Source organism: Somniosus microcephalus, chromosome 33, assembly GCF_052327205.1.
Source record: "Somniosus microcephalus isolate GS21.2 chromosome 33, FLI_Smic_1.0, whole genome shotgun sequence".
NCBI lineage: Eukaryota > Metazoa > Chordata > Chondrichthyes > Squaliformes > Somniosidae > Somniosus > Somniosus microcephalus.
In genome coordinates, this window is record NC_141019.1 from 23,272,766 (window position 1) to 23,288,507 (window position 15,742).

The window sequence follows — 15,742 nt, forward strand, 5'->3', positions numbered from 1 at the left end:
TGATGGGAGAGTTAGGGTACTGGAGGGATGGACTTTGATGGGAGAGTTAGGGCACTGGAGGGATGGGCTTTGATGGGGGAGTTAGGGTACTGGAGAGATGGGCTTTGATGGGAGAGTTAGGGCACTGGAGGGATGGGCTTTGATGGGGGAGTTAGGGTACTAGAGGGATGGCTTTGATGGGGGAGTTAGGGTACTGGAGGGATGGGCTTTGATGGGGAGTTAGGGTACTGGAGGGATCGGCTTTGATGGAGTTAGGGTACTGGAGGATGGGTTTTGATGGGAGAGTTAGGGTACTGGAGGGATGGGCTTTGATGGTGGCGTTAGGGTACTGGAGGGATGGGCTTCGATGGGGGAGTTCGGTACTAGAGGGATGGGCTTTGATGGGGGAGTTAGGGGACTAGAGGGATGGCTTTGATGGGGGAGTTAGGGTACTGGGGGGATGGGCTTTGATGGGGGAGTTAGGGTACTGGAGGGATGGGCTTTGATGGGGGAGTTAGGGTACTGGAGTGATGGCTTTGATGGGGAGTTAGGGTACTGGAGGGATGGGCTTCGATGGGGGAGTTAGGCTACTCGAGGGATGAGCTTTGATGGGGGAGTTAGGGTACTGGAGGGATGGGCTTTGATGGGGGAGTTAGGGTACTGGAGGGATGGGCTTTGATGGGGAGTTAGGGTACTGGAGGGATGGGCTTTGATGGTGGAGTTAGGGTACTGGAGGGATGGGCTTTGATGGGGGAGTTAGGGTACTGGAGGGATGGGCTTTGATGGGGGAGTTAGGGTACTGGAGGGATGGGCTTCGATGGGGGTGTTAGGCTACTGGAGGGATGGGCTTTGATGGGGGAGTTAGGGTACTGGAGGGATGGGCTTTGATGGGTGAGTTAGGGTACTAGAGGGATGGGCTTTGATGGGGAGTTAGGTACTGGAGGGATCGGCTTTGATGGGGGAGTTAGGGTACTGGAGGGATGGGCTTTGATGGGAGAGTTAGGGTACTAGAGGGATGGGCTTTGATGGTGGAGTTAGGGTACTAGAGAGATGGGCTTTGATGGGGGAGTTAGGGTACTTGAGGGATGGGCTTTGATGGGAGAGTTAGGGTACTGGAGGGATGGGCTTTGATGGTGGAGTTAGGGTACTAGAGTGAAGGGCTTTGATGGGAGAGTTAGGGTACTGGAGGGATGGGCTTTGATGGGGTAGTTAGGGTACTGGAGGGATGGGCTTTGATGGGGGAGTTAGGGTACTGGAGGGATGGGCTTTGATGGGGGAGTTAGGGTACTGGAGGGATGGGCTTTGATGGGGGAGTTAGGGTACTCGAGGGATGGGCTTTGATGGGGGAGTTAGGGTACTGGAGGGATGGGCTTTGATGGGAGAGTTAGGGTACAGGAGGGATGGGCTTTGATGGGAGAGTTAGGGTACTAGAGGGATGGGCTTTGATGGGAGAGTTAGGGTACTGGAGGGATGGGCTTTGATGGGCGAGTTAGGGTACTGGAGGGATGGGCTTTGATGGGAGAGTTAGGGTACTAGAGGGATGGGCTTTGATGGGAGAGTTAGGGTACTAGAGGGATGGGCTTTGATGGGAGAGTTAGGGTACTAGAGGGATGGGCTTTGATGGGAGAGTTAGGGTACTGGAGGGATGGGCTTTGATGGGGGAGTTAGCGTACTGGAGGGATGGGCTTTGATGGGGGAGTTAGGGTACTGGAGGGATGGGCTTTGATGGGGGAGTTAGGGTACTAGAGGGATGGGCTTTGATGGGGGAGTTAGGGTACTAGAGGGATGGGCTTTGATGGGTGAGTTAGGGTACTAGAGGGATGGGCTTTGATGGGGGAGTTAGGGTACTGGAGGGATGGGCTTTGATGGGAGATTTAGGGTACTGGAGGGATGGGCTTTGATGGGAGAGTTAGGGTACTAGAGGGATGGGCTTTGATGGGGGAGTTAGGGTACTCGAGGGATGGGCTTTGATGGGGGAGTTAGGGTACTAGAGGGATGGGCTTTGATGGGGGAGTTAGGGTACTGGAGGGATGGGCTTTGATGGGTGAGTTAGGGTACTGGAGGGATGGGCTTTGATGGGGGAGTTAGGGTACTGGAGGGATGGGCTTTGATGGGAGAGTTAGGGTACTGGAGGGATGGGCTTTGATGGGGGAGTTAGGGTACTGGAGGGATGGGCTTTGATGGGAGAGTTAGGGTACTCGAGGGATGGGCTTTGATGGGTGAGTTAGGGTACTCGAGGGATGGGCTCCATATTGCAGGAAAGATGTGGAACTGTTGGAGGGAAACCACAAGAGGAGCACAAGGCTGATTCCTGAACTTAGCGGACTGTGTTATGAAGATGGATAGTCTAAACAAGGAGGAGTGAGGTTAGCTTGGTTCCATTTTCTTTATTTCCAAAAATTTAGTGCTTTATTTTACGAACCTATTGATAAAATATCAATCCTTGCACGCACAGACAAATGAGTGGGGATATTTCCACCCCCTGAAAATATTGGGCCTGCTTTACTTAGCCTGGCACCAGTTACTCAGTAAGGCAATCTCCGTCCCCTTCAGTGTTTCCCAAACTGGGCTCCATGTGTCTTCCCATCTGGACTTTATATCTGGGAGCATTTTGTTCAGTTGAAGGAGTTTAATAAATCTAAAGCATCATACCAAGTAAAGAAAAGCCCTGTGTAACAGGCATGGAACATGAACGAACATGCATTTCTGAGTGGTTTTCACATCCTCAGGATGTCCCAAATTGCTTCAGGATCAATGTATTACTTTAATGGACATACATCAGTTATATAACAAGTATGTAACAGCCCCATGGTAGGCTGGAACAGGTATAGAACAGCCCTGTAATATGAAGCATTCACGGGATGTGGCGTCGCTGCCAAGCCCAGCATTTATTGCCCATCCCTAATTGCCCTTGAGAAGGTGGTGGTGAGCCGCCTTCTTGAGCCGCTGCAGTCCGTGTGGTGAAGGTACTCCCACAGTGCTGTTAGGGAGGGAGTTCCAGGATTTTGACCCAGCGACGATGAAGGAACAGCGACCTATTTCCAAGTCAGGATGGTGTGTGACTTGGAGGGGAACTTGGAGGTGGTGGTGTTCCCATGCGCCTGCAGCCCTTGTCCTTCTAGGTGGTCGAGGTTGCGGGTTTGGGAGGTGCTGCTGAAGAAGCCTTGGCGAGTTGCTGCAGTGCATCTTGTAGATGGTACACACTGCAGCCACGGTGTGCCGGTGGTGGAGGGAGTGAGTGTTTAAGGTGGTGGATGGGGTGCCAATCAAGAATTGCATACATAGTAGCTCTAAGTGTGTAATAAGCATGTGACAGCCTGTGACCGGTACGTAATGAGTATATAACCGCCCTGTAGCAAGCATGGAATGAGTCTATAACAGGGGTGGAATAAATATATAACGGCTTCCTTAGCAGTTGTATAACAAATATGTAACAGCCCTTTAGGTGTGGAATATGCAAATGCAGTAACACGCTGAGGTGTTCAGATTATGTCCTAAACCATGAGGGTAAAGGTCAAATCAGCAAGGTGTGTTACATTCTTGAAATACACTCCACTCCAGCCTGTATTGTGCAGAATATATCGAGGTAAAGTTAGTGGGTATACGATTTCACTTCAAAGGCCGTTTGTTTTGGACAGTGGAGGTGCTTGATAGACTGGTGGCAGATTCCCCAGCAAATTCCCACAAATTGAAATCAAACGTGGTTTCAAAGGCAGTGATGAAGGGTTTCATTTCACTGCTGGCCCCAGAGGAATAGCATATACTGTCGCAAATGCATCTGGGAACCTTTGTAAATGGTATTATAATTAGAAGTGGAACAAGTGTGCAACAGTGTCCCACTGTGGTTCAGTTAGTAAGTGCGCCGCCCAGTGTGGAACCCAGCCACATGGACCAGGAATGTCCCAGGTTGGATTCTGGCCTGTAGTTAGACATTGGCTGATCTTAACCCAAGTCACTCGCTGGTACGACTATTGGTCTCCGAGCTAGCGAGCGGAGAAAACGGCCAGAAAACGGCACTCCTGATTGTTACCCAGCGATATCTGCTGGGAAACGTGCATGTGACTTGGCCAAGTGAGAGCGGGATCACGCTGGAACAAAGTCTGTGGACACTCACTGTGGAAGAGGCTTGGTGAATTAAGGCACTGAGGGGGCTGTCAGCAGCAGCTGGCGTGCAAGGCGGCTGCCTCTGGTTATAAATACTCGGCTCCGCCCGACTTCAGGCAATTTGAAAAGATCCCCACTTGATCGTCACACACTCCCGAGCAGCAACATTCGGCGATGCTCTGGTTCGGTTTTTTTTCTCCCACGTTTGAGTCCAATCCTGGGATGCGAAGGTTTAAAAGAAAACGGCCGGCCCAACAAATGCAGTTGGGAAATGATCGTGTAACGGTTTCTAAGGTTGGTGGTGGTGGGATCCCACAGGAAGGCCCCGTTGCCATGGCAACATGCTGGCTTGGTTAGGCATATATGCCTTATCTGTCAAAAAGGTCACCAAACCACCACCGCATCTCACGCATGAAGACTGGCCATTTGGGTGAGGAACCAGAGGGCATTCTTGTTTTTATTCATTCCTGGGATGTGGGCGTCGCTGGCAAGGCCAGCATTTTTTGCCCATCCCTAATTTCCCTTGAGAAGGTGGCGGTGAGCCGCCTTCTTGAACCGCTGCAGTCCGTACATCTACTCAGGAGAGGAAGGGAGATTACTTGACAGGGGGCTGTGGGGGGGCGATGGGACACAGCGGTGATACGAGACTGCTGCAAGCATGGAACAGCGCTGTAATTAGACTTCTGTTTTTACTCTGCAGCAACAAGAACAGGACCCAACGAACCTGTACATCTCCAACCTGCCACTAACCATGGACGAGCAGGAGCTACAGAACATGCTCAAACCCTTTGGTCAGGTTATTTCCACCAGGATACTGCGGGATGCCAATGGCACCAGCCGAGGTGTCGGTTTTGCCAGGTGAGGATGGTTTGAGCCGAACTTGTATTAATACAGGGCGACAAGGTCGTCAGTTGTCCCTCTTGGGTCTGTAATTCCACATATTTAGTGCCAGTGGTCCAAAATCCTGCTGCCCATGTCCTAACCTGCACCAAGTCCATCCATCACCCCAGTGCTCACTGACCTACATTGGCTCCTGGTCCCTGATCACCTCAATTTTAAAATTCTCATCCTTGTTTTCAAATCACTCCATGGCCTCGCCCTCTCCTTATCTCTGTAATCTCCTCCAGCCCTCCAACCCTCCGAGATCTCTGTACTCCTCCAATTCCGGCCTCTTGCGCATCCCCAATTTTAATCGCTCCACCATTAGTGGCCGTGCCTTCAGCTGTCTAGATCCTCAGCTCTAGAATTCCCTCCTTAAACCTCTCCACCTCTCCTCCTTTAAGACGCTCGTTAAAACCTACCTCTTTGACCAAGCTGCAAGTTATTGTTGTTGTGGTGTAGTGACACTGTGGATGAATAAATAAAATGTGGAAAACACGTTTGAATTTAGTAAGCAAAGACGAGCATTTCAGTGCAGTGCTGAGGGAGTGCTGCATTGATGGAGGTGCCGTTTTTCAGACGAGATGTTAAGTCCTGTCTGCCTGTTCAGATGGACGTAAAAGATCCTAACAAGACATGGGGAGTTCTCCATGTCTCCAACACCACCAGAACCAGATTTTTAATCATTCGCTTGCTGTCTGTGGGACCTTGCTGTGTGCAAATTAGCTGTTGCCCGTCCTGAGGATGTGATGCACATTTGTTCATTCTTTCTTTGATATCACACGGCATGATTTCAACTTCTCCATTTCGCATACACTGTCCCGGGCTAAGAGCCCTCCCGAGACCGTAGCTGATTTTATTTTTCCCCATTGCTGTCCGGGGGCACTGATGTTAGTTGTATCGCCTCTACTGCCGACCTGTCTGTGCTCAGCTAATTCAGCACAGGCCCGAGATCAAAGCTGTGACCTTCATTGACCCAGTGTCGCACAAGTACCCACTGAGCTATCGGCAGAGCCTCCCTGTGCGTTTTTTAAAAATATCTCTCATTACTGTGACTCAAGGCTGTGTACCCCTTCCCCAAATCCTCCCTGGTCTCTTCAAATTTTTGATTATATTTGATTATATTTCCTGAAGAAGTTTACAGAAAGTATTCAAAAGTTTTGGTGTGCATGTTAAAATTGAGGATCGCCTTTAATGCTTTAGACTGCCAGCAGGTCCAAGGGAATTTCCGTCTCCCTGGTTTTTCTACAGGCACTAATATTACAGTCATAAATGTACTCAAACACCAAGAGTAGCTTTATTACTGGAATAGTAACCCTCTACATCCTCAACCTTCCACGCCTCAAGCTTTTTTTGTCTTCGAGTTTAAAATGTCGGATTTTTGCTCCACAGTTTCCCTGATCCCCACCGTCCATTTTAGAAATGAGATCAACTTTGGTGTTTCTTAAAAAAGAAAAGAAGTGGTTTTCATTGGCTGAGAACTCTCCCAACTTTGTGGGTGTCTCCTGCAGCTTGTCAGCGCTCAATGAAACCCGTGCCCTCGGGTAAAACTAATGACATTTGTTTGTGTGTGAATCACGGCATTCCATTGTGTCGTCAATCAGTAGCTACTACATCTGATATCATGGGTTTCATGCCTGGGAACAAAGCAGTCATTTTGGTTGATCATTCCATTCGTGTCTAATTAGGGTTAACAATATAAGGGCACCGTCACTATAGAAACCACTTGGACTATTCAATAGATGATGCAATTGCTCCAGCCAGGCCTCAGGAAGTAATGTCACTTCAAGTCATCAGTGCTAAAACCAGGGGTTTTTCAGTCTTCAGTTTCAAACTTCAGTCATGTGGAGAGACTGGAGAAGCTGGGATTGTTCTCCTTAGAGCAGAGAAGGTTAAGGGGAGATTGACCAGAATGGTTCCAGGGATGAGGGACTTCAGTGATATGGAGAGACTGGAGAAGCTGGGATTGTTCTCCTTAGAGCAGAGAAGGTTAAGGGGAGAGTGACCAGAATGGTTCCAGGGATGAGGGACTTCAGTGATGTGGAGAGACTAGAGAAGCTGGGATTGTTCTCCTTAGAGCAGAGAAGGTTAAGGGGAGAGTGACCAGAATGGTACCAGAGATGAGGGACTTCAGTGATGTGGAGAGACTAGAGAAGCTGGGATTGTTCTCCTTAGAGCAGAGAAGGTTAAGGGGAGATTGACCAGAATGGTACCAGGGATGAGGGACTTCAGTGACGTGGAGAGACTGGAGAAGCTGGGGTTGTTCTCCTTAGAGCAGAGAAGGTTAAGGGGGAGATTGACCAGAATGGTACCAGGGATGAGGGACTTCAGTGATGTGGAGAGACTGGAGAAGCTGGGATTGTTCTCCTTAGAGCAGAGAAGGTTAAGGGGAGATTGACTAGAATGGTACCAGGGATGAGGGACTTCAGTGATGTGGAGAGACTGGAGAAGCTGGGATTGTTCTCCTTAGAGCAGAGAAGGTTAAGGGGAGATTTGATAGAGGTGTTCAAAATCATGAGGGGTTTTGATAGAGTAGATAGGGAGAAACTGTTCCCAGTGGGAGGAGGATCGGTAACCAGAGGACACAGATTTATGATATTTGGCAGAAGAGTCAGAGGGAGAGATTAGGAGATTTTTTTTTACGCAGCGAGTTGATACGATCTGGAATGCTCTACCTGAAAGGGTGGTGGAAACAGATTCAATAGTAATTTTCAAAAGGGGAATTGGGTAAATACTTGAAGGGGAGAACATTTTCAGGGGAGTGGGACGAATTGGATAGCTCATTCAAAGGGACGATGGGTCGAATGACCTCCTTCTGTGCTGTAAGATTCTATAATTCTATAATTCAAACTATCATCGCATTAACTCAGGAATCTTAACTGACATAGAAAGAGGGCACTTCCTCCAACCGCCCCCACCCCAAACCCCCCTAAATTTCTCCTCCCCTCCCCTGAAGATGCTGCCTCGTGCTGGGGTGCGTCCCATGGACTCCCATTCGCCCACCAGCACTTTGCCCACAAGTGGCAGTTCTTCCTTTTGCAAGGCTAGACAAGTGGCCAGTGACCATGGAGAGCATCGCAGCTAAGTCAGACCCTGTTCTCAGCCAGTGGCTCAGTGGGCAGCACCCTCGCCTCTGAGTCAGAAGGTCATGGGTTCAAGTCCCCACTCCAGAGACTTGAGCACATAAATCTAGGCTGACACTCCAGTGCAGTGCTGAGGGAGTGCTGCACTGTCGGAGGTGCCGTCTTTTGTATGAGACGTTAAACCGAGGCCCCGTCTGCTCTCTCAGGCGGATGTAAAAGATCTATTTCGAAGAAGAGCAGGGGAGTTATTCCCGGTGTCCTGGCCAATATTTATCCCTCAACCAACATCACTAAAAAAACAAATTATCTGGTCATTATCACATTGCTGTTTGTGGGAGCTTGCTGTGCTCAAATGGGCTGCCGCGTTTCCTACATTACAACAGTGACTACACTTCAAAAGTACTTAATTTACTGTAAAGCGCTTTGGGACGTCCGGTGGTCGTGAAAGGCGCTATAGAAATGCAAGTCTTTTTTCTCACTTGATGTGCATGGACACTTTCCAGTGCAGTTATCGGATAGCAATCGGGTACAGATTTCTCCACCGCACCCCTGCACCACGCCCCCGCCCCCGCCACCCCCGCAACTATTCCTGGCTTGGAGATGTTGAGGACAATTGTAGAGCCTGGTGAGATCAGGCAACTCGCCGCCAAGCAGATGAATTGAGGATAGTCGTGCTCTGTAAGGCTGAATACTAGACGGAGCCATGCCATCAGGGGAGACTTGCATATAGTCTCCATTGGGATCTGGTGCACTCGGGTTTCCGAATGCGACGGGAAGGTCTCATTATGGAGATGTTCTCGGTGTGTTTAACAAGTCACTGAGCAGAGCCTGTTGCCAGTCACCAACTCTGGTTGACTGCATTCCTGGAGGTTACATCACATGACCTCCCACCCCCACGTCCGTCCTCACGGCGTCCCGCCTTCCCACGGCCAATTGGAAAGCAACAAAGATTCTTCGTTACCTGATTGGACGATGCGTGGCTGTAAGTCAAACACTCTGTTTTTCCCATCACTGATAATTAATAATTGTTCAAAGAAAATGAAAGAAACATTTTTCCTGATGATTTTTCTCCCGGGTTTTGCTCCCAGCAGTGTCCTGGAGATTAATCTTCAATTCCTGGAGACTCCAGGCCAATCCTGGAGGGTTGGCGACCCCTACTGCTGCCCAACCTGGCATCTGGTCCTTTTGTACATCTATCTTACTATCCAAGAATACTACAGGACTTTGATTGATGTAAGGAGGATGGAGGGTGGGCAGCAGGTTGGCACGGCATTGGGCTGTGCCATGGAGCAGTGGCATGAGCTCGGCCTCACTATTTCCTGCATCGTGCACTCCTGATGTTGGGCAAACCACTTCCTCCAAAAGGGGTGGCAGGGTGAGGGTGGGGGCGCGTTGGGGAGAGAGGGACAGGAAATTAGAGGCTGAGTCAACCCGTGCTCCTCAGGAGAGTTCGAGAGCAAAATAGCAGAGAGCTGGAATCAATTTGAAAGCCTGTTTTTCCGGTTGGGGAATGGTGACTGATAATGGACCTGTCTTCATGGTAATTAGTGAGGAGGCGAATGCTTAATTCTCTGAAAGTCTCTCACCGGCACGGAAAAGGAGGTTGAAACTGAAACAGGACAGGCTTATGATGTGGAAGGCACAATAACACCCCCTTGTGTACTGATGTGATTATAGCACGGCCAATCTTTCAAACCACTCCATTGCATTTCAGACTTCCTGCATGCCTTTGCTGTTCTTTGAGTTTTCTTAAGAGAAAGAGTCAAAGAGCAGGATCCCAGCTCCCCACAGCAATGTGGTTGACTCTAAACTGCCCTCTGAAATGGCCTAGCAAGCCACTTAGTTGTATAAGGTGACTCACCACCACCTTTTCAAGGGCAATTAGGGATGGGCAATAAATGCTGGCCTTGCCAGTGATGCCCACATTAGAGCACCCCTGGGCTGCGTGTGCGTGCGCACGCATGGATGTGATGACCCCTGCTCGCTGATTTGGCCACTTGGCCGAGGTGCCAGAGGCTGCTGGCCATCTCGAACCGTAGTCCGAGCCATCAGGGAGACGAGGGGCGAAAAAGGAATCCAATTTCCTTGGAACTGTTGCACCACCCTTTGAAGAAGTCTGTGAGAATTGTCAATTGGGAACGGTTGAGAATCGGGGACGCTCTTGGCAGTTCCCACTGCTTTGCCCGCTGTCTGTCCATGTTGGGAAATCTGGAAGTTCCTGTAATTAAATGTTTCCTCCACCTCCATTTTGTCTGCGTTTAACTTTGTCCACCACCCTTTGAGTTTGCCGATGTTACTCACCATTGCCGAGCCTGCCCTTGAGTGACCCAGGGTCACTCTGTCCATCATACTACTGACTCTGTCCAACTCCTTCCTTGTCGAGAACCGCGGAGCCTCGACTTGTCCCCTTCCCTCTGCAGCAATTGTCCCTCTCAGCAGTTTAGCCGTCAAACTTCAGACATCGAGAAGCAAAAACAATTGAAAACCGAAACCCTGTCTCCTGGCTCTCTCGCGCCAGAAACAACAGTGCGGTGGAAGCGAAGAGGAACCTGGGAGCGGGACTGTTTGACCTGTGTGCGAAGCACTTGTGAAAACTCTTTCTTTCCTGTTTTTCTACATGATCCGTGGAGATATTTATTTTTGTTCCTCTCCAGTGTAATCGTTTGAACATCAAAGGTTGTCACAGTTTCTACAACAACAACAAAAATTGTTTCTGCTCCATTTACATTTCAGCTCTGCTGGCGCCAGCTCCCCCTCACTTCACTGCCAGTTCTACAATGTAAATGAGGCGGCACGCCATGTTTTTCCCTGTGCTGGCGAATGCAGATGGCTGCTGCTGGTGGCACCGGGCACTGGCAACTGCCACATTTTCCAGCTGCAAGTTACACAGGATCTACAGCACAGAAACAGGCCATTCGGCCCAACTGGTCTATGCCGGTGTTTATGCTCCACACCAGCCTCCTCCCACCCCTCTTCATCTCACCCCATCAACATATCCTTCTATTCCTTTGTCCCTCATGTGTTTATCTCGCTTTCCCGATGGTCGGGGAGTCCAGAACCAGGGGTCACAGTCTAAGGATAAGGGGTAAGCCATTTAGGACTGAGATGAGGAGAAATTTCTTCACCCAGAGAGTGGTGAACCTGTGGAATTCTCTACCACAGAAGGCAGTAGAGGCCAATTCATTAAATATATTCAAGAAGGAGTTGGATATATTTCTTAAGGCTAAAGGGATCAAGGGATATGGGGAGAAGGCAGGGACAGGGTACTAAGTTTGGATGATCAGCCATGATCTCATTGAATGGCGGTGCAGGCTCGAGGGGCCGAATGGCCTACTCCTGCTCCTATCCTCTATGTTTCTATGCTTCCCCTTAAATGCATCCATACTATTCGCCTCAACCACTTCCTGTGGTAGCGAGTTCCACATTCTCAGTACTCTCTGGGTAAAGAAGTTTCTCCTGAATTCCCCATTGGATTTATTAGTGACTATCTTATATTGATGGCCCCTAGTTCTGGTCTCCCCCACAAGTGGAAACATCTTCGCTACGTCTACCCTATCGAAACCCTTGCATAATTTTAAAGACCTCTATCAGGTCACCCCTCAGCCTTCTCTTTTCCAGAGAAAAGAGCCCCAGCCTGTTCAATCTTTCCTGATAGAACCTCTCAGTTCTGGTATCATCCTTGTAAATCTTTTTTGCACCTTCTCCACCATTTCCATATTCTTTTTGTAATATGGAGACCAGAACTGTGCTCAGTACCCCAAGTGCGGTCTAACCACACATAAAAATGAGTCTAGTGCTCACACAGATGCCTGCATGAGGTAATAATATTCCTTTTATACACTACTGACACATTCAAATGCTATTGAAGGGCAGTAACTATTGCTTTGTAGGCAGACAGCACCAACAATGAAATGAATGACCAGTGAATCAGCTTTTGATGATGTTGTTTGAGGGAACGAATATTGGCCAGGACACTAGGAGAACTCCCCCTGCTCTTCTTCAAATAGTGCCTTCGGATCTTTTACGTCCACCTGAACAGGCAAATAGGCTTAACATCTCATTAGAAAGACGGCACCTCCGACAGTGCCGTGCTCCCTCAGTACTGAACGGACGTGTCGGCCTAGATTATGTGCTCGAGTCTCTGGAGTGGGGCTTGAACCCGCGACCTTCTAACTCAGAGGCTATAACAGCTGACGCTTGCTGCCTCACAGATGTTGAAGGGTCACTTGGGTGAGATGCTGGAGGGTTACCAGAGCCCCTGGAACCTTGCCCCAACGAGAGTCAGCACCCTCGGGGCAAGAGGCAAGACATTAGAAAGGGAGCGATCCAGGCTAGCTTACTGCTATCATTGCAGCCATGTGAAAAGCCCATAATTTAAAGTGTGCTGCAGGAAGAAATGAATTATAGTCATCCTTGGCATCAACAACGGAACAGCTGGATCTCTTGTCGTGGGCGAGATAGTCTAGCTTTTTTTCCCCCTGTGGCAGAAACTCAACATTCTTGCTCCCCCACCTCATTCTTACAACCGCTTTGCGCTGTATTGCTCACCCACTGCGGTAACCTGCTTTTCATAAGGCCTACTTTCACGGGCATAATGAAACGCGTCCAATTAGCCTCTGCTGGAGAAAATTGCAAGCAAACTAATGCTTCCCTTAGCAACCACATTGTCACCACTGAACCGGTGACAAGAACAAACCAATCAGAACAAATCCGTGCAGACCAACTGTAGAATTGATCATTCCTCCCCACCCCCCCCCGCCATCTATGATGTCACTGCGCTCCACATTCCATTAATTCACATTAAATCCAGGCCACGTTTTGTCCCTTTCTCCTCTTCTTTACTCTCTGGGTTTTGCTGGGCACAGCTACCCTCTGGCACCTCCCCCAATTGGGCCAATGAATGGTGACTGACTATTCGACCACGGCGGCCATCACAACCAAGCCCAATCCTTACGGCATCTGACACCCACATAGGTGCACTTTCTGGTAGTGGGTCACTGGATAGGGATGAGGAGTGGGAGCCCCGGTTGATGCTTCTTCCCCCTCCCTAATCCAGGGACACGAAAGCCAGCCCCTACCCTCAACCTGTGATCTGTTATCTCAGCACAGACTAGGGTCGCCGACTCTGGTTGGGCGTATTCATCGCATGACCTCCAACCTCCAACCGCCCTCCCGCCATTGGTCCATCCTCCGGGAGCACTGCCAATTGGAAAGCGAAAAGACTCTTTGTTACGCAATGGGATTAATCTTGACTGCCAAGTCAAACAGCCTTTTTTTCCCCTCTCTCCAATATTTTTATTACTAATAAATGAAAGTGTTCCAAGAAAATGAAATCTGCTGATCTCGCTTTACTGCCCTTATGATTTTTCTCCTGGGTTGCTCCAGTAGATGAATCCTTAATTCCTGGAGACTCTATGGCAACCCTATGGGGAGCAAAGCCTTCAGTCCGTAAGGGTGACCCCAAGCTTCCGGTCGCCTGTCATTTTAATTCACCGCCCCATTCCCACTCGGACCTCACCGTACTCGGGCTCTTGCATTGTTCCACGGAAGCTCAGTGTAAGCTCGAGGAACAGCACCTCATCTTCCGATTAGGCACTTTACAGCCTTCTGGACTCAATATCGAGTTCAACAATTTCAGATCATAACCTCGGCCCCTATTACATTTTTACTTATTTTTTATCCACACCTTTGTTTTGTGTCCTCCCCCACCTTTTTTTTCTCTCTCCCACATGGCAGCTGTCTCCCATTCTGCCAGCGCATTTCACACCTAATCTAGAGCCGTCTTTTGTCTCCACTAGTCCTATCACCATCTCGTCTCGTTTTGAATACCTCTTAATGTCTCTTCACTTCTCTTTTGTTCTCTCCCAGCCTGGCCTCTTAATCTATTTCATTTCCTGTGCTTCTTTAGTCTTGACAAAGGGTTTTCACCCGAAATGTTGACTCTATTTTCTCTCCACGGATGTTGCCTGGCCTGCTGAGTTTTTCCAGCATTTTCTGTTGTTCTTCCAGGCCTGTATGGCTCAGGAGCACACCAAGCTAACACTAACAATAGGCAGGGGAAAAGTGGCAGCGAAACAATATATGTATTGAGGACTAAAATAGGATTAAAATTAATGCACAATAATTGAATTAAAGCAGTGTGTGGAAAGTATATAATATAAGGTTTTGTCGATTGAAATAAAGTATAATTAAGGTTATGGCGGGTCATAAAGATGGATTTTGCTTGTGTTAAAGGCCCAATAAATTACTGTTTATTGCTGTCTGTTGTATACTTTATTGCAGCTTCTGTGTTTCACATCAGTATTGTTCACCACCTCCGAGGAAAATAATGAAAACCTCACAGGGAAATGTGTATTCATCACACAATTCCTCACATCTAATTCCCACAATCAACCTGAGGCATTGTGTGCTTAAATCCTGGCTTCTGACAACGCCAGTGTTTGCTTTAGGCCTCAGGCTTCACCTGGTGCCAAAGTAAACAGCACGTCTACGAGCTGACCATTAAGATAACACAGTGATCATGTGATTATCTTCCACAGCTCAGGACAGGGCTGTGTGGATTGTGTGCAAGTAAGGCCAGGAACATAGGCCTGTAAATCCTGGGGCAAGTAAGGAAAATAGGCCTGTAAATCCTGGGCAAGTAAGGAAAATAGGCCTGTAAATCCTGGGCAAGTAAGGAAAATAGGCCTGTAAATCCTGGGCAAGTAAGGAAAATAGGCCTGTAAATCCTGGGGCAAGTAAGGAAAATAGGCCTGTAAATCCTGGGGCAAGTAAGGAAAATAGGCCTGTAAATCCTGGGGCAAGTAAGGAAAATAAGCCTGTAAATCCTGGGGCAAGTAAGGAAAATAGGCCTGTAAATCACAGAAATCACAGAAACCCCACAGTGCAGATAGAGGCCATTTCGGCCCATCGAGCCTGCACCGACACATATCCCACCCGATCCCCGTAACCCCATGTATTTAATCCCCCTAACACTAAGGGTCAATTTATCACAGCCAATCAACCTAACCCGCACATCTTTGGACTGTGGGAGGAAACCGGAGCACCCGGAGGAAACCCACGCAAACACGGGGAGAATGTGCAAACTCCACACAGACAGTCACCCGAGGCCGGATTCGAACCCGGGTCCCTGGCGCTGTGAGGCAACAGTGCTAACCACTATCCTGGGGCAAGTATGGGAAATAGGCCTGTAAATCCTGGGGCAAGTAAGGAAAATAGGCCTGTAAATCCTGGGGCAAGTATGGGAAATAGGCCTGTAAATCCTGGGGCAAGTAAGGAAAATAGGCCTGTAAATCCTGGGCAAGTAAGGAAAATAGGCCTGTAAATCCTGGGGCAAGTATGGGAAATAGGCCTGTAAATCCTGGGGCAAGTATGGGAAATAGGCCTGTAAATCCTGGGCAAGTAAGGAAAATAGGCCTGTAAATCCTGGGCAAGTAAGGAAAATAGGCCTGTAAATCCTGGGGCAAGTATGGGGGATTGGCCTGTAAATCCTGGGGCAAGTATGGGAAATAGGCCTGTAAATCCTGGGCAAGTAAGGAAACTAGGCCTGTAAATCCTGGGGCAAGTAAGGAAAATAGGCCTGTAAATCCTGGGCAAGTAAGGAAAATAGGCCTGTAAATCCTGGGGCAAGTATGGGAAATAGGCCTGTAACTCCTGGGGCAAGTAAGGAAAATAGGCCTGTAAATCCTGGGCAAGTA

General features: G+C 48.9%; 1 protein-coding gene across 4 annotated transcripts in view; it reads left to right on the plus strand.

Annotated features, from left to right (window-relative positions):
- rbms2b (RNA binding motif, single stranded interacting protein 2b) overlaps positions 1-15,742 on the plus strand; it is a 353,672-nt gene that overhangs the window by 321,555 nt on the left and 16,375 nt on the right. For all 4 annotated transcript variants that reach the window (XM_085972726.1, XM_085972725.1, XM_085972727.1 and 1 more), the window contains exon 5: positions 4,784-4,941. In XM_085972726.1, coding sequence (XP_085828852.1) covers positions 4,784-4,941 — 158 coding nt within the window. The remainder of the gene's footprint in view (positions 1-4,783; positions 4,942-15,742) is intronic.